This window comes from Melozone crissalis, unplaced genomic scaffold, assembly GCF_028551555.1.
Source record: "Melozone crissalis strain CALT ecotype California unplaced genomic scaffold, PUWL_Pcris_2 ptg000063l_1, whole genome shotgun sequence".
In the NCBI taxonomy this organism is placed as follows: domain Eukaryota; kingdom Metazoa; phylum Chordata; class Aves; order Passeriformes; family Passerellidae; genus Melozone; species Melozone crissalis.
This window is the reverse complement of record NW_026535841.1, coordinates 4116472-4132737: the sequence shown is the minus strand read 5'-3', so window position 1 is coordinate 4132737 and position 16266 is coordinate 4116472. Positions and strand designations below refer to the sequence as shown.

Genomic DNA, 16266 nt, shown 5'->3' with positions numbered 1-16266 from the left:
ACTGTTTTGCAGGACTTTCCCCTCATTTTGAAGGGCTTTTGTTCCATAAAATACTTATTTTCCTCTAAATCACTTATTACAGTTTGGGTTCATACCAAAAGATTCAGCTGTTTCCCAAACCAGTTACTTGGTCCAGGTAAATGCAGAACTGAGAAGAAGTTTAAATACAGAGGTTTGAAGAAGTCAGAATCAGCACTGGGATCTGGATTCGAGCATCCTACTTAACAGATAATTGCAATGACTGAGGTAGAACATTCAGACTTAAATCCAAGCCCTCTAATATGCTTTGTCTGGGATATGGAAGGCATCTTCCTTTATTAGGTTACTTTCCTGCTCAACATTAACATTTCGTGCTTTGAAGGTTTATTGTGTTGGCTGGAGTTATACCTTTATATACACACAGTCCCTATGGAATAGCCTGGTCTCCTTTCATCATTATTAGTAATTCTAGGCTTGTCATTTCCTATCCATGCAGTCTGGACCTCACCACGCTGTTGCAGGATGGTTGATACGGTGCACAGGAAATGTTCTGTTTTTTCAGGTCTCCACTGTTCCTAAGTATTCTTTTCAGGGGCTTCAGTTTTATTGCCATGAAGTCCATTTCCTACATGTAGTACAATTTACTAAATTACAAATAAACAAGGCACCAATAGAGAAGTCAGTGAAAGTTCACACTAAGAATAGAACTTAAAGAGAAAAGTTCAGTTATGTGACCTTCTTCAGGAGCTGGATACAAAATAGACCTGCTGTTTTTCCCTTTAATTTCCAGTCCAGGCAGAAAAGAACTTGAACAGTTCCCAGAGAAACCCAGGCCCTTCTGTTTGTTTCTATGAATCCTCCAGAAATGCTTTATCTGTTGACATCCTGGCTATGCTGATACGGAAATGAACTTACTTGGCCTCCTCATTTCCCCCCTACATTGTCAGCTGACTTTGTCATTGATCTCTCTCCCTGCAATGTTTAAAGATTTGGCAGCCATGGACAGAACAAAATGTTACGGATAGGTACCTTTAAAATTGCCTTTTAAAGAAAATTAGGATAATCAGATTAAAAATCTAATGTACGTATCAGTCACTGCTTATTATTGTCATTCAGAAACATGTTTGGGAAAGAAAAGTAATTTCACTGAAAGTTTTTTTGGTTAAAAAGGGTGAATTAGAGAGAAAGAATTACATGTCTCCAAACGCCTTGATGAAACCATACTACCTCTGGACACTTTCTGCCTAAAGTTAAATATTAGACACTCTCTCCCTGACGTTATTTTTTTTTTTTTTTTGTTTAGTCTAAAAGGCTTAATATTTAACTCAAAATACCTAACAACTGCAAATGTTAAGTGCTGAAAGTTGTTACATCCTCCAGCAGATACATAAAGCAGTGCTTAAACTCAGTGGGATATATTTAGAGAAGTGAAGCCATCCCTGGACTTGGTGTTCCACTCGAATGAGAAATCTGGTTGCTATGTTGTGAACTTGTGTGTGTTTTGAAGCAGAAGGCATGGCCAGTGCTTCAGTGGGAAAATCTGCTTTAAACAGGGTGTCTGCCTTGGAGCTGCAGAAGGAAATGGCCTTTATTTGGTGCATTTTTATTTTGTCCCAGACCAAGGTCTTAATTGGTTCAATCCTTTATCTGACGTTAAGTCTGGTTTTGGGATGGATTTCCAATTATAATGGGCCTCAAAATCCATGTTAAACTCAAAGTTAATTATTACTGGCTCCTGTTCAGAGTTTTACTGCAACTTCAGTGGACACACACATATCCCTGAGAACCACTGCCTTTTTATGACTTATTTCCAAGCCTTTTTGTTGGGCAGGTATCACCAGAAAAAGCTCCTAAAGATGTTCTACTTTTAGATGTCTGAAGCACAAGAGTTGCTCCAGAAGTGGCAAGAAGCCAGGAATGGCCTCATCTCCTCAACATCCCATGGGGTGGACGGATGGAACCAGGGCTGATGATCTTTTTCCTTTCCTTCTTTTTCTTTCTTTCCTCTTCTCCTTCTCTCCTTTTTCCCCCTTTTTCTACTCTGTGTTATAGAGTAGGTCAGGGACCAACATAATGGATTTCTAAGTGACTTTTTGTGGACTTGGTTGTTCTTTTCCACTACGAACACTTACAAGTCCCGCGCTCTCCCTCTTCCCTCCCCCACCCCGTCCCTGAGGGACCGTCCCGCCAAAACCCGTGAGGGGAGCGAGGCGTGGCCGACGGGGCCGCCCGGGGCAAAGTGCAGGGGCCGCCCAACGCCTGAGGGGCTGCGCGCGCTCGGGCTCCGCCATGGCGGCAGAACTGGAGTCGCTGGAGCTGTGCCTGGAGCGGCACATCCCGCCCGGGGAACTCGCCGAGGTGAAGCGGATCCTCTATGGGGGCGAGCCCAGGTGCGCCACCAGGACGGGCTCGCCCCTCGCTCTGCGGGTTTCCGTCCGTCCCTCCTCTGGGCGGCCTCCGCGGAGATGCCCAGCCCCAGTGTGAGGGGAAGGAGGCAGTTATGAGGGGGGGTGTGCGAGACACAGGGCTGGGCTGAGGGGAAAAAGGAAAAGTAGGGCTGGTGGTGCTGCAGTGAGGTGACTGAGGGATTTTGGAGGTGATCCAGGTGAGGGGAGCAGGGCAGTGTGAGAAGATGTCGGACAGGGATGGAAGACATGACGGGAATAGTGATAGTGGGGCGATGGAGCGTGAAGAATAGGTATTAAACTTGAGGGAAAGACATGCGAGGGAAAGTGTTTGTAATCCAGGTATGGCAGATGGAATTTTGCGTGTGTGCTCCTTGATTTCTGCAGCAAAGTGTTAATGTCTGGGAATGACAGGAGGACAGTGGACAATGGGTGACATGGGGCATGGGAGCTTGGGTGTCTCTGCAGGGTAAGGCAGAATTGTCATTCCCTTGGTCCTCTGCATTCTCAACAGAAAATGAGAACATCTCATCTTGAAATGTCTTTGTTTCCTGTTCAATCCAGAAAACTTGATTTGCCAACTGCTGCGCTGTCAGCAGCTCAGGAAAAAGATTTTGAACTACAGGGCTATGGATTTGAAGCTGCTCTGGAGCAATTGAGAAGGCCACGAATTGTTCGAGTGGGACTGATACAGAATAAACTTCCTCTTCCCACAGACACAGCAGTGGCAGTCCAGGTACACAGACTGGGACTGTTTTTATCTCCTCTTCTGCTGGATTGAAACATAACACAGTTCTATTGTTGATTTTAGGAACTTAGCATGAAATGTCTTAATGATTGTCTGGCAGTACAGGACCCATCACTACTGCAATAGAGCATTCTGTAAGAAATTTGAGTGACACGTTTAGTTTTGTTTCTCAGAAACACCTCTTATATTTACCTAGCACACCCAACCTGCTTGCAGCTTTTCCAAAGCTAAATATTAGGGGCTCATTTTACACATGAAAATCCTTTGCCTCTAAGATGAAACACAAAATCATTTACACGAAATCAAAAGGGACGGCAACCAGTGGAAACCACAGGTGCAGTTCTTGTTTTAATTGAGAAATGTTCCATTACAGGAAAATCCATTAAAGGAAACAGATTAATAAAGCTGTGTTCATTATTCTTCGTACAGCAGTGAAATCTTATTACAAGATAACATGGTTTAGTGGTGACTTGGCAGTGCTGGGTTAATGGCTGGACTTGGTTGATGATTTTAGAGGTCTATTCCAACATTAATTATTCTGAAACCATCATCTCTTAATATCTTGGACACAGCAGCACTGAAGTGACAAATCTGTATAGAAATAGTCTCCTGAGAGTAGCTTTAAAAAAAGGGAAAGAAAATACTGCATTTACAAAACCTCCTGGAGTAGTTTTGTACAGGGACAGGACAGAACACTTCTGAAGTAGTTTGTTTTGGAAAGATTACCTATCACAGATGCAAGTCATTAATTCAGTGGACAGATCAAGTTGGGGATTCTTTGTAACAGCTGTTGAATAAAGTACCAGCTGTATTAATGATTTTACTTTATGAATAACTAGTTAACTGTTTCTGTAAATCAGTGTACAGTTTTTGATTTCATAGGTCACTGTAGTTTTGTTTTTAGTAATTTTTTTTGAAACCTGAAAGTAGCAATGCAAAGTACTACACCTGTGCTTATCTTTACATAGAATATTCTAGAAAACTAATTAATAAATACTTTGATGATTTTTCTTGGTAATAATTATTTAGCTCTTAGGACAGAGGGCTTAACATCATCCTGTAGATTGTTTACAATGAGCAGCAAAATTATATTTTTTATTAATTCTGTTTAGATTTTCAGCTTTTTGCGAGTCAGGCAGCACTGAATTTCCAGCTATATAAATGTTGCAGCCATGGAATTAGAATCCCATTGGAATGCTTTCTCTATTCTCAGCATCTAAATGTTTTTAAAAATCTAAATCTGGCTGTATTATCAGTGTTCAGGGATGATAGCTGAGTTACTCCCCCTGAAAGCAATGGCTCTAAGTGCAGAACAGGCGAAGTCAGTGTGAGCACAGGGTGTAAAGCAGGCAGTTGGCACGGAGGTGAGTTAAGCACGTGGCTTTTTAACGGTGTGACATTTTAACGGTGTGACATTTGTCACCGCCAGGTGGCTGCTCTGCACAGACGCATCGAGGAGATGGTGGGAGTGGCTGCCATGTGTGGGGTCAACATCGTGTGCTTCCAGGAGGCTTGGAGTGAGTATTGCCTATGCTTCCCTCTGGGCTCTCAGATGTTCCAGTGCTCTCTATTTTAGCAGCTGTGCTGTAAATGAACATAGAAATTTCCCAAGATACAACAATTGGCTTCAGTGATTTGCTTCCTGAAGGAAAAACCAAAGAGTCTGAGGTAGCAGAACTCTATGAGGGGTCTGTTGTATTGAAGACTGCCATGTGGTATTTGGAGCTCCTTCATGGCATCCTTTATGATGCTTTCCTCATTATTTTTCTCCTAAAACGTTGGGGTTTTTTTCTAGAGAGGTATTACAATTTAAAAATTGTTTTTAATTTACATGTGGCGTCTGAGGCTTAATTGAGGCAAACCCCTTCACTTTAATGGGCAAGTGAAGGCCATGAAATGTTTGTGAAGGCAGGTTGTTCACAGTGTACACCATGACTGGGATATTTTGTCTTTTTACCCCTCTGAGGCTTCACTAAATGCATCCATTCTCTTCTGGTTTGCCCTGTGTGACCTCAGAACTCCTTGCCCTGGCTAAAAATATTTTTAAATAGCTTTTGCCATTAAACAAGGAAAACAGTTGAATCATTCTTAATGGTTTAATTTTTTTTATCTGTATTCATGCAAATATCATGTATTTCTTGAGTGACATGAACATTTTTGTACATTTACCTTGCTTTGGTGTTTTCCAGCCATGCCTTTTGCTTTTTGTACAAGAGAGAAACTTCCTTGGACTGAATTTGCTGAGTCAGCAGAGGATGGGCCAACAACCAAGTTCTGTCAAGAGGTAAAAAACCAACCAGGCAAGCAAAAAAAACCAAGACCAACTGACATCATTTGAAGGAAAAGACAACATATCAGTGAACTGGCAGGCAGAATTTGCTGTATTTCTGACTTGTACCTGTGTTAACATTTCTTTTATTTTAATTAGCTGTTTTCAGCTGGCTGTGGTGTCTGTCATTCTGGGGTGCTGCAGGCTGGTGTCTGATGGAGGAATTGTGTTTATTTGTGCAGCTTGCAAAGAAATACAACATGGTTGTGGTGTCTCCAATCCTGGAGCGAGATGAACTGCATGGTGGAGTTCTCTGGAATACTGCAGTGATCATTTCTAATTCTGGAGCACTCCTTGGCAAAAGCAGGAAAAATCACATTCCAAGGGTTGGAGATTTCAATGAGGTAAGGTGAAGGTGCAGTGTTGTGACAAACAGGTCAGTCTTACCTTGCAGCTCTGTTTGTGCCAGCATGTGTTGTGTCAGAGTCACAGTGGCAGGAAATGCAATGGGTTCTAGAAAATGTGGTCACTTGCTGTCAAATCAGTTTTTCTGAGGTGAACTGATAGTTAATTTATCAAGAAGGATTAATTTTTGTGAGAGTGATGAGTCTTAAAGGAAGAACAACATTAAATCTTGTTAGGTACTCTTCCTTGGCCCAGTGAAACTTCAAAAGTATCAATATCCTTTAATAAAAGGATTGTTTAAGTTACAGCTGTGTTATGGTTGTTGTGCATGATTGGCTTGGGTACTTTTGTCATGTGTGCACATTGAACTTACTTTAATTTGCAGGGCAATTGTTTCATGGTTCAAGCATGAACATTACTTCCAGCCTTTCTGTTTCTCTGGGAGGTTGTCTTGGCAATGACAGTTCTTTTGCTTGTGCTTATTCGAGCAGAATCCCTTAATTCATTGTGCCTCTGACGGAGTGGCTGCTTTATGGCATCTCCTGTTTGCTAATGGCATTATTGCAGCTGAAGCCCCCAGCAGGGTTTGGGCCATCCTCCAGGATCACAAACTGAACTGGCACTAAAGGCAGTGACTGGTACATCTGAAATGTGTTTATTCATCCAAACAATTATCACATGCAGAAAGATCAGGATTAGAAATTAACTGAAGTCTAAAAATACATTGTCTTACCTAACTAAATCTCTCCTTGTCAGCTAAAGTGAGTAATTAACAGAGGCATTTCTGCTAAGCTGGAGGCTGCTGTATACCTGCAGTAGCTTTTGTTCCCTGTCTGACTGCTCCAGTCATCAAACTGAGGCTTCAGAACTTTTTTATTAATGTAAAAGTTCTTCTGGGTGTCAAAACTTTGTGTTCAAAGACCTCTGGAAGCTTTGACCTTGCTCCCAGACCTGATCAGGCTGGTTTGAGTTTCTCCAGAGGAGGTTGTTAATAGAGTTCTACACAATGAATTTCTGGCACAGCCTGTCAGTCACCAGCCTTACCTTGTATTTTTAACACTTACTCTTACATTTAATATTATTTCATCAGGTCTGTCCTTTAGCTAGCAAAAGTAGTAACTAACAAATCCATTGGTTACTTTCCATATTTTTATTCTTTATGTAATCTAACAAAAAATAAATTCCTGTTGCTTGTGCTAAAATATGGTGTCTTTCAGTTTTCCTGACAGTGTTTAATGGAGAATCAACAGATTCCAAGAAACTTACTGTTTCCAGCTATGAAACTGTAATGAGAGACACCTAAAAAAAGAAAGAATTTTTACTTTCTCATGTGAAGTATAAATAGAACTTCACTAAGAGTTTTGCATAGTTGCTAAAAGAAATTGTTCTTAGAATCCTAAATGCCAGAATTACTACAAAACTATCAGTTTATAGCTTCTAGATATTCTAGAATGATCTGGCACTTTTTCTTGTATCTACTTGTTACAGAATCAAGTAGTGCTTACCCAAGACAGCACTGTATTCAGCTGGCTTTGGTAGCAAAGCATAAAGTCCACTCTTCTGAACTGAACAATTCTGATAAAGCAACTTCAGAAACCACCCAGGCTACAGGAAGGGATTATATTCATCTCTGTTACTTTAATGTTGTTTTCTTTATCAACAAAGTTAAACCTCAAGGAAATATCGAATTTGAAATTGTTTCTTGTGAGTTGTCTCTGTAGGGCAGATGGGAGAGGAGCCTTGTTAAAATCATGCCCAGTGAGTCAGTAAGAACTAAATGGAAAGGGCAGAGAGGTTGGTCTGTGGCCTATTCAGCCATGTGTGGGAGGCCTTACAAACAAAAATCAATCCTTCTTGAGACATCACAGTTTATTGCTGTGGAGAGGATTGTGACCTCTGGTGTGAAATAAAGAAATAGGAACTGATGAATTCCCTGAAGCAACAGCATTCTTGTTTTTCTTCTGCTGTTGTAGGAAAAGAAACTGAGAATAGCATGAAAAATGGAAATATATTCAAACAGCAGAATTGTTTTGAAAAAGACTTGTGTGAGCACCCACCATGTGGTCTGCTGTCTACAGACATGAAAGGAGATCAAATCACTGCCCAAGGGACTGTGCAATTTCATGAGAACTGATAATAAACAAGAAACATGAGATGAATATTTCACTGGACATACTGAACCTGTAGCCCTTGGTTTCAGAGGGTGACCCCCCTCTATCTGTCATGCCACTGGCCCACACTTACAGGGGCCCAGGTTTGTTCCCAGCCCTCAGGTGTTTCCACTTCCTCCAGGACCAATGGCAGTGGTGGTTACAAGAACAGATAATTTCAATAAAGAGGGGTCTGCTTTACAGCACACCTTCCTTCTGGGATGAGAGACGTGTCCTGTTGGGTCAGGGTGCTGGATTGTGTCCCTTGCTCTTCTGTCTCAGATCAGCACCAGAGGATGCTGTCAGGAATCAGCCTGGCCACTGCAGCTTCTGTGCTCCCTTGGGATCCTCAGTATTGTGTAAGGAATGTTGGGTGGCCTGTCTTGTCTCCTTATCTGTGTGTCTTTATCACTGTCTTTGTCCCTGTCTGAACCTGGTGATGGTACCTTCAGCACATTTTGGAAGTGCACTGCCAGCTACATAATTGTTTGAAAGCAGGTATAAGAGCGTAATTTCAGTGACTACACACTCCTGCTGCTGCCTTGGCATTTCTGTATCCATCTTTTCCACTGCCCAAGTGATTTTGTTAATCTCATCATATTATCCTCAGCCTTCCATCTACAAATTAAAAAGCTTTTTTAGTTGGAAATAATTCTTTGCACTTTTTAAAGAATGCCTCTCTGGGTTTTGTTGTTTGATTATATTTTTTCCTTTATTTTTTCTTTGTTTGTTTGTAGTCTACTTACTATATGGAAGGAAACACAGGACACGCAGTGTTTCAGACCCAGTTTGGGACAATTGCTGTGAACATCTGCTATGGGCGCCACCACCCTCTGAACTGGCTCATGTATAGCATGAATGGGGCAGAGATCATCTTTAACCCTTCAGCCACTATAGGGTCACTCAGGTAAAACACAAACTGGGCTGTGCCGTTGCTCCCCTTCTGAGCTAACTGAACCTCTGAGCTCCTCACTGGGGCCATAAGCACCTTGCTGAGGTCTTGGAATGTAGTCTCCTTGTTTTGTCTTTAAAAAGGAGCCTGCATTCTCCTCAGTGATAGGAGCCTTCTTAAGCCAGGTATCATTTGGAGGTCTGTTTTTCACCCAAGATAGCTCCACCAGGAATTTTGGGCTTTCAGTCTCCTCCCAGTAACTGATTCTCTTTGACAGCTTTGTTGTACATCAGCAGCTCTCCTGTCTTTGAGACAGTGTTCCCCAGCATCCAGCTGGTGCTGTGAAAACTGAGAGTTTATTTAGATTTTTTATGTAGTATTTTTGCTATACAGTAGGTAGTGGTCATGTTCAGGCTTATTTTACCAGCTTGCATTGTCCACCTAAGGAGTGTGGTATGAAATTGCAGTTTTCAGAACCAAGCTGAGATACCCTTTTTTCAGAATTTTTTTTTAAACTGTTGGCAATTTTATGATTATCAGGCCTCTTGAACCAGACTGGACCAGTGTGAACTGTCCCTTGAGATTAATCTTCTGCACATTAACATTAATTGCACCCGACTGACTTGATTTCCTAGAAGCTAACTGTGGCTGCTTGGACAGAAAATGTGCAGTGTGAGACAGAGTGTAGATGCAGCCCTGGAGTGTCAGATAATGAACAATTTTCTCTGTGTGTGCAGTGAATTAACACCTCTGTGTGTGTGTGTGTGTGTGTTGCAGCGAGGCACTGTGGCCGATCGAAGCCAGGAATGCTGCCATAGCCAACCACTGCTTCACGTGCCCCATCAACAGAGTTGGAACGGTTTGTATCCTCCTTGCCTCATCCATTCCATCATTCAGGCCTTGAGCAGGGGTTTGTTCAAGGCAGCATGGGTTCCCCTGCTGGGTAACCACTGTCCTGGGGTTTGTGGTGTGATTTGAAGATGGACAGTGATGAAGAGATTGAGAGCTGCCTCTGTTGCTGCAGCCTACTTTTTCGTTGCAGCTGTTTCCTGTTCTTGAATTGAATCTTTGTAATAGGCACCCACCCTTTTGCTAACTCTCCCAGTTTCTCTGTGAAATCAGTATTCTTTTAGCCAAAATGACTGAAAAATTAATATATCCTTAAGTCAACAGTATACAACTTGTGGCTCTTGTATAGCTACTATCTCTTTCTGGACTGCAAAATTCTATAATGAAATTTAATAGTGCATGCAATAAGTCATTCTTACCTTCAGACTAGCCCAATTACACAGTATGTATATTTTTAAAATTAGATTTCCTGCTAAAATCCAGAATTGCCCTTGCTGCTATGTGAATATGTTTGCCTGTTTTTTGTGATCTGAAAAGATATGTTTGGTTAAATATCTCTTTTGCCTCTTTAAACTTGTGAAATGGATACAAGGCATGTTCCCTGAAGTGTATGAACAACAGGCAGTGATACAAAAAGACCTTGTGTTCTGTGCTATCCATCACAGAAACTAGGCCCCTCTGATGACTCCCTTTAGACAGTGCTGATCATGTGCCAGAAAAAAATATTTGTAGATTTATATAAACTCCCAAAATATGATAAACTAGCAAGGATTTCTTGAATGAAACAGAATTATACTGCCACCTATGGATTCCTCTTATTTCACAGGAATACTACAAGAATGCCTTTACTTCTGGAGATGGTGGAAAAGGTATGTTCAGAAATCACATTCACTACCAGTTCCCAGAATTGCTGGAAGTTAAAAAAGAGAATTATCAATGAGGAATATGAGATTTTCTTGTATGTACTTATATGTTGAAACACAGTAATTTATGCTGTGAAAACTGTGGCTGCTTGTGGCTCCATCTAGAGTGTGCCTGAGCCTTTTTTAGCCAGTTCTGTAGCTAAGTGTTTTTAGCAGCTGCATGAGAAAGGTCAGTGGAATCCATGGCTTAGTAGTACAAAAAATGGGATTGATTTTTGGCACAACTCAAGAGTTGTGCAATATGAAATAACATCTTTTCTGTGCCTCAAATCCCAGTGTTTTCACCTCTGACCTTTTATTGAAAATAGAATGGGTGTATCTCTGTCAGCTGGCTTGAAAATGTATAATTTGACAGTTAGAATTCATTTAAATGCAGAGTAAAAAGCAATGATGGGAATAAATAATGGGAAAAAATAATGGTGCATTATTTTGAAAGGCACTGCAGGGTGATTTTTCTGATAACTTCACGGTGTAGTGTGCATGAAAACTATAACTGGCCAAAACTGGACTTATTTTAGGATTGTGCTGTGACTCTACAAGATGATTATCTTGCCTAAAGGACAGTGAGTCCCCAGTAAATGGAGTCAGGTTTTAGGGGACACTGCATGTTAAGGTACAAACCTATTTGCAGATGGCAATTGATGCTTTTTAACAATCTCTCCAAGCCCACCATGAGCTGGGCCATTTCTATGGCTCGAGTTACGTGGCTGCGCCGGACGGCAGCAGGACCCCGGGGCTGTCTCGCACTCAGGACGGGCTGCTGGTGGTAGAGATGGACCTGAATCTCTGCAGGCAAGTCAGTGACAAATGGAACTTCAAGGTAAGCCTGACTATAAAGGAAGTACAATATTAGAACAAACAAGCTTTGGTAATGATTCTTTGTGGTTGTCGGTTTCTCTGGGTCTGGATTGAAGGCACTTGAGACAGTAGTTCATGTTGGGACTCAGATTTTTATTATTTCTTATCAGTAAAACAGTCTCACTGCTGTGAGTTCAGCAGCTTTTCATTAGAAGGCACAAAATGGCCAACAATCTCTTGGTACAAAGTCTTTTAAGACTGAACTATCCAATTAAGAACTGACACCTGGATTATTTTCCCCTTTAACCTGATAACTAATCCCAAAGAGCCTGCAATGCAGACTTTTCTGCCCAATTACAACTGCCACCCAAACCCATGAAGAAGGAAGAAGAAACAGGAAGAAACCCAGGTCAACACCCTGTGCTCTCCATCTTGCTTCCATCCACAGCATACTAAAAATCCCAAACCCTAAATTTCTCACCAAGATTCACCTACGCTATTCTCTGTAATCTCTTTCACATTTTGTGGATTCCAGTCTATCTTGAAGTCTGGGAAACTTTCTCCATGGATGAGGGTCAAAGTCAGAGCTTCCCTGGGGATCAGGGCACCCCAGAGCAGACATAGAAATATTCCCAGTGCCCTGGGTTTCCACAATTCTATGATGTTACAATAGTTAAAAGGCAGCCTTTCTTTTTAATTTTTTTTAGCAGTTCAGAGCTTAAATTGTTGAAGTAATTTAACAGGAGGTTATGGAGGCCAAAAGCATAAATGGATTTGGAAAAGGAGTAGCTAAATTCAGGGAAGCTAGGCCAGTAGCTTTCAGATGAAAACTCTAGCCTCAGGACCTTAATGTGGACTGCCAGCAGCTCTGAGGATTGGTGGGGAGGAGTTTTGCTTTCCTTGTGCAGTGAATGCAGCCATTTGTGCTGAGCTGAGCCAGGCTCATTGGATCTATCTAACATGGTATATATTCTTAAAGACCTTAATTGTCACTTCTGGTGAAATTTAGTGAAAACCCAAACCCACAAGCTTGAGAACTTTCTGAAGGCAAAATTCTTGCAATGTTAACTTCCTGAATTTGTGGATATGTTGAAACCACAGAGAAAGAGCTGTGTACTGTATATATTCATGTCTGAAGCATCTTAACACGCGTTTGAATTTATCTCAATCAGATTAAGATAGCTGCTAGCCACTCCACATGGCTTTAACAAACCTTATTTATTACAATTTTTTTGTATTCTGAGGTAAAGCTAATTGGTTCATCTTTCCAGAGGACATGATTGGATTTAATTTGTCCAGCAGCAGTGCTGGTTGAAGAAATGCCTGCTTCAGTACAGCAGCTTGCTAACCCTTCAGTTGTGCCACTACAAGCTGTGTGGGTGCTCTATTATATACTGATTTAGTGGAGTGAGCAGATTGATTTTTTTAAACAAAAGACACTCTAGTTCCTTTTTTATTCTGATCAAGTTTACAACAGGCCACACAAAGATCCCGTTGGAGCAAAAAAAAGTGGCAACTCTGGAAATAGACTTTGTTGATGAAGAAAACATCTTGTTTGCTTCTGTGGAGACAGATGTTTTGTTCCAGTTCTCAGTACTGCTAAAGACTAGAAGTTTTTCCTAGTCCCTCTTAAGATCAGCATGGTTTGAATCCTAAAAACATAGACCAGAACTCCTGGCCAGCAGCTGTACAATACATGTAGGTTCTTCAGTGATCACCTAGTTTTTAAAATAAGTAATAATTTTCAAGGAGTGTCAGTTTTTGAACATCATGCTACTGCAAGCAGACATTTATTTTATAGAGCTGCTTTATTTGTCTGTTGTTCATTACAGTGTGGTGCAATATTCCACGTGTTTTGATGTCAGATTGACATAAAAATGAAAAGTCTGTGGATTTGAAATGCTGAATAAGCTTTCTAATTAAAAAATAGTAATTTCTTATCTACAGCACAATTTCTTTGCTAATACTGCTAATCCATACGTAGGGACTAAAACCAAGAAGTAATTTCAGGTCATCTTCTGGAGCAGAATTGCATTTGTTGTTTTACAGATGCCTGTGGTAGGCATGTGGTTGTTGCCTTAATGGAATTAAGCTGTGCTGAAAGATCCGTAGCCTTTCACATCAGGCACGCATTTCGTTTTGCTTTGCCACGAGTCTGAGGCCCTTCCTCAGTGCAGAGCAGAGGTTTGGTGTGTCAGGAAGCACATGGAGCATTGCTTCTGCCCCCTTAGCAGGGGTATCTGAACAAAAGCAATTGTATTGATTGGGAAAAACAAACAGGAAAAGCAAAACACTGCCCTTTGGCTGATTTGTGTACAATTGTGTATTTTTGTTGTCTTCAACTCCTGTGCTTTCAGCACCTTTATTTCATGCTGATGGTTTGGAGTGCTATTGTTGGGTTTTGGCACTTCAGGCACAGCTGTGGTTTTGTTTATGTGGCAGGGTAGAGCTGTTTCCTTTTCCTCTGAGTTGTGACCAGGCCAGAGGTGGTTCTTGCTGAGGGGAATGAGGAACAGTGGTCACAGGTTTTCTCACCCACTTTAACAGGAACCGAATTAACCTGCTCTGGTGTCTGCAGTTTGCACCCAGTGATACCTGAAAGGGACATTCAGTAGAATGGCTTTGCTAAACTTAGGGCAGCAAAGGGGTTAAACAAATTAAATAAAGATGTGATTTGCCTCTCTCAGAGCCCATGTTGTGGGTTGTGCACTCAGAAGAGCACAATGGCACTACCTCAGGTGCTGTATTGCAGCACTTCCAGCGCTTGCTCTGTTGCCCAAACCACTGATATTTTGTATTATTAATGGGTGAAGCAGAGTAACCCAAACAATGTCAGTGGCATATATGCAAACTTGCTGCTGGCAGCAGGGTTCTCTGGTTGTCAAGGACATGACATGGAGCCCTAATTACAGAGACACTCCTCTGCCTTCACTGACATGACTTAAAATTGTTGATCCAGAAGAAAGCAAGTCCACTTTTCACATTCAACTTTCAGCTGTCCAGAACAGCTATAATAAGTAGGGAGTCAGTGGACATGACTGTCACTGAAGGAGAGCTGCAAAATAGGAAGGTGTTCATTTAAAACTTGGACTTTTTAGGATGGAACTACACTTCTTTTTTGGATAGAAATACAGTCCTAGGCAACATAATATGAGTTTTTTCATTTAAAAAAAGTTTTTGTAAAAAAAAAGTTCTTTTATAAAAAAAAAGTTTGTGCTAAGGCACTGGAGATCTTGATTTTGAGGAAATTATAGTTTTGATGTTTGGGACAATGAAATCATATATTGTCATAGGGAAAACCAGCCAGTAGATAGAAATATTTTCTACTGAAGTACTTCTGTAGCTTACTTGAAAGAACTGAAGCTTTGATTTTTCTTTTCCAGATGACTGGTAGATATGAAATGTATGCAGAAAAGCTTGCTGAAGCAATCCAGCCTTTCTTTATACCCAATATCATCAAAGAGTAAGAGAGAGCATCTCATTACACTCAAATGTTACAGGACAAATTCAAAGTTACTGTTGGATTATAGCTTTACAGTGTTGCTGTTTTAATGTTCAGTTTAATTTCATGTAACCAGTTTTAAATAATAGGAGTCAGAACTGTGTTAGGTTAGATAATTGAAAATGGCTTTTTAAGTGTTTGTCATTTACACTAATGAGTCTAAAGTTGTTCCTTGCTAGAGATACATGCAGTGTTTTCTAGAGCAGATACACACAGAGTGTACTGTGGTAGAATTGATGGGATGAGTTCAGAGGACATGAACATTTTTACATTTTTAAGCTTTGCATTGTGCATCTGTTTCTGCTTTCTGGTTTTTACCCTCTGCCCAGATGCATAATTTAGGGAGAAATGAGGCAGAAATTGTTTTCATCTGGGTTTTGTTTGCTTTTTCTGCTTACAAACTACTTGATGCAATTCACTTATAGCTGGGTAATGTACCAGCTATCCCAGTTGTGTGAAGATCTGTGGGTGCTGTAAAGCAGGACTGCTTTGGTTCTGTTGCCTTTACACAACCACAGCTGGAGCTGTCTTTGCAGGGCCCCTTCTAGGTGCAGAAGTCTTGTTCAGGGAGATGCTTTGGTATCTTCTGAAGCTCAGTGCCCTGAAGGGGAGCAGAAATAGAGACCCTGGCCAGTGCACAGGCAAGGCTGGGGCACTTGCCTGCTTTTCACTGTGAACAGAAAGCTCAGGATGGGTAAGGAAGACTCCTTCCCTGGGGCTGCACTCCAGTAGGATATGTGGTGGCTGCAGAGTACACAAACCAGCTCTGGAATAAAGGTAGTAATGATACATTTGCTGTTCTTAGGTAGTACTGAAATGTTAGTAGTATATTTAGTGTTCTTAGGTGGTATTCTGAAATTTCTGCTCTGTATGATTTGGGTGATGGCAATGAGTGTTCAGGCAATGCAGGCTGAATACAATTTACACCCCAGCAACTATGAATTTGTAGCTAGTAATAGTAATAAATATTTGAACTCTTGTTTTTGTTTTTCTGAATTACAATTTCAGAGTTTCAAAACCATTATTTCTAATAAACTTATTAATAAATGCACTTGCTACGTTATGTTACCAGGTTATTTGTGAGTTTAACCTTTATTGAGAATGGCTTAATTACAAATAAAAATATATTTATGTATAAAATCCCTGCATGTAAAATCCCCTTCCTTTGCTATTGACATCCTGACAGAAACAAAGCAACAGAACATTTTCAGAGTGTTTTGATAGACAATCTTGTAATAGGAAACAAAGTTTCAGAAAATGCAGGTGGTTCTGGGTGCTTGTGCAGTGAGCTGCTTTTTCAGTTGAATTTGTGTCACATACTCAGTTTTTCACTGGGCTTTTGCTTC

At 41.0% G+C, this 16266-nt stretch overlaps 1 protein-coding gene across 1 annotated transcript; it reads left to right on the top strand.

The window, feature by feature from the left end:
- Positions 1-2268: 2268 nt before the first annotated feature.
- UPB1 (beta-ureidopropionase 1) lies at positions 2269-14927 on the top strand. The gene is made up of 10 exons (XM_054288916.1): positions 2269-2369; positions 2949-3120; positions 4562-4649; positions 5322-5416; positions 5644-5805; positions 8694-8863; positions 9626-9707; positions 10524-10566; positions 11286-11440; positions 14802-14927. Exons 1-10 carry the CDS (start codon positions 2269-2271, stop codon positions 14883-14885), a joined length of 1152 nt encoding a protein of 383 aa, XP_054144891.1. The 3' UTR covers positions 14886-14927.
- Positions 14928-16266: the final 1339 nt, after the last annotated feature.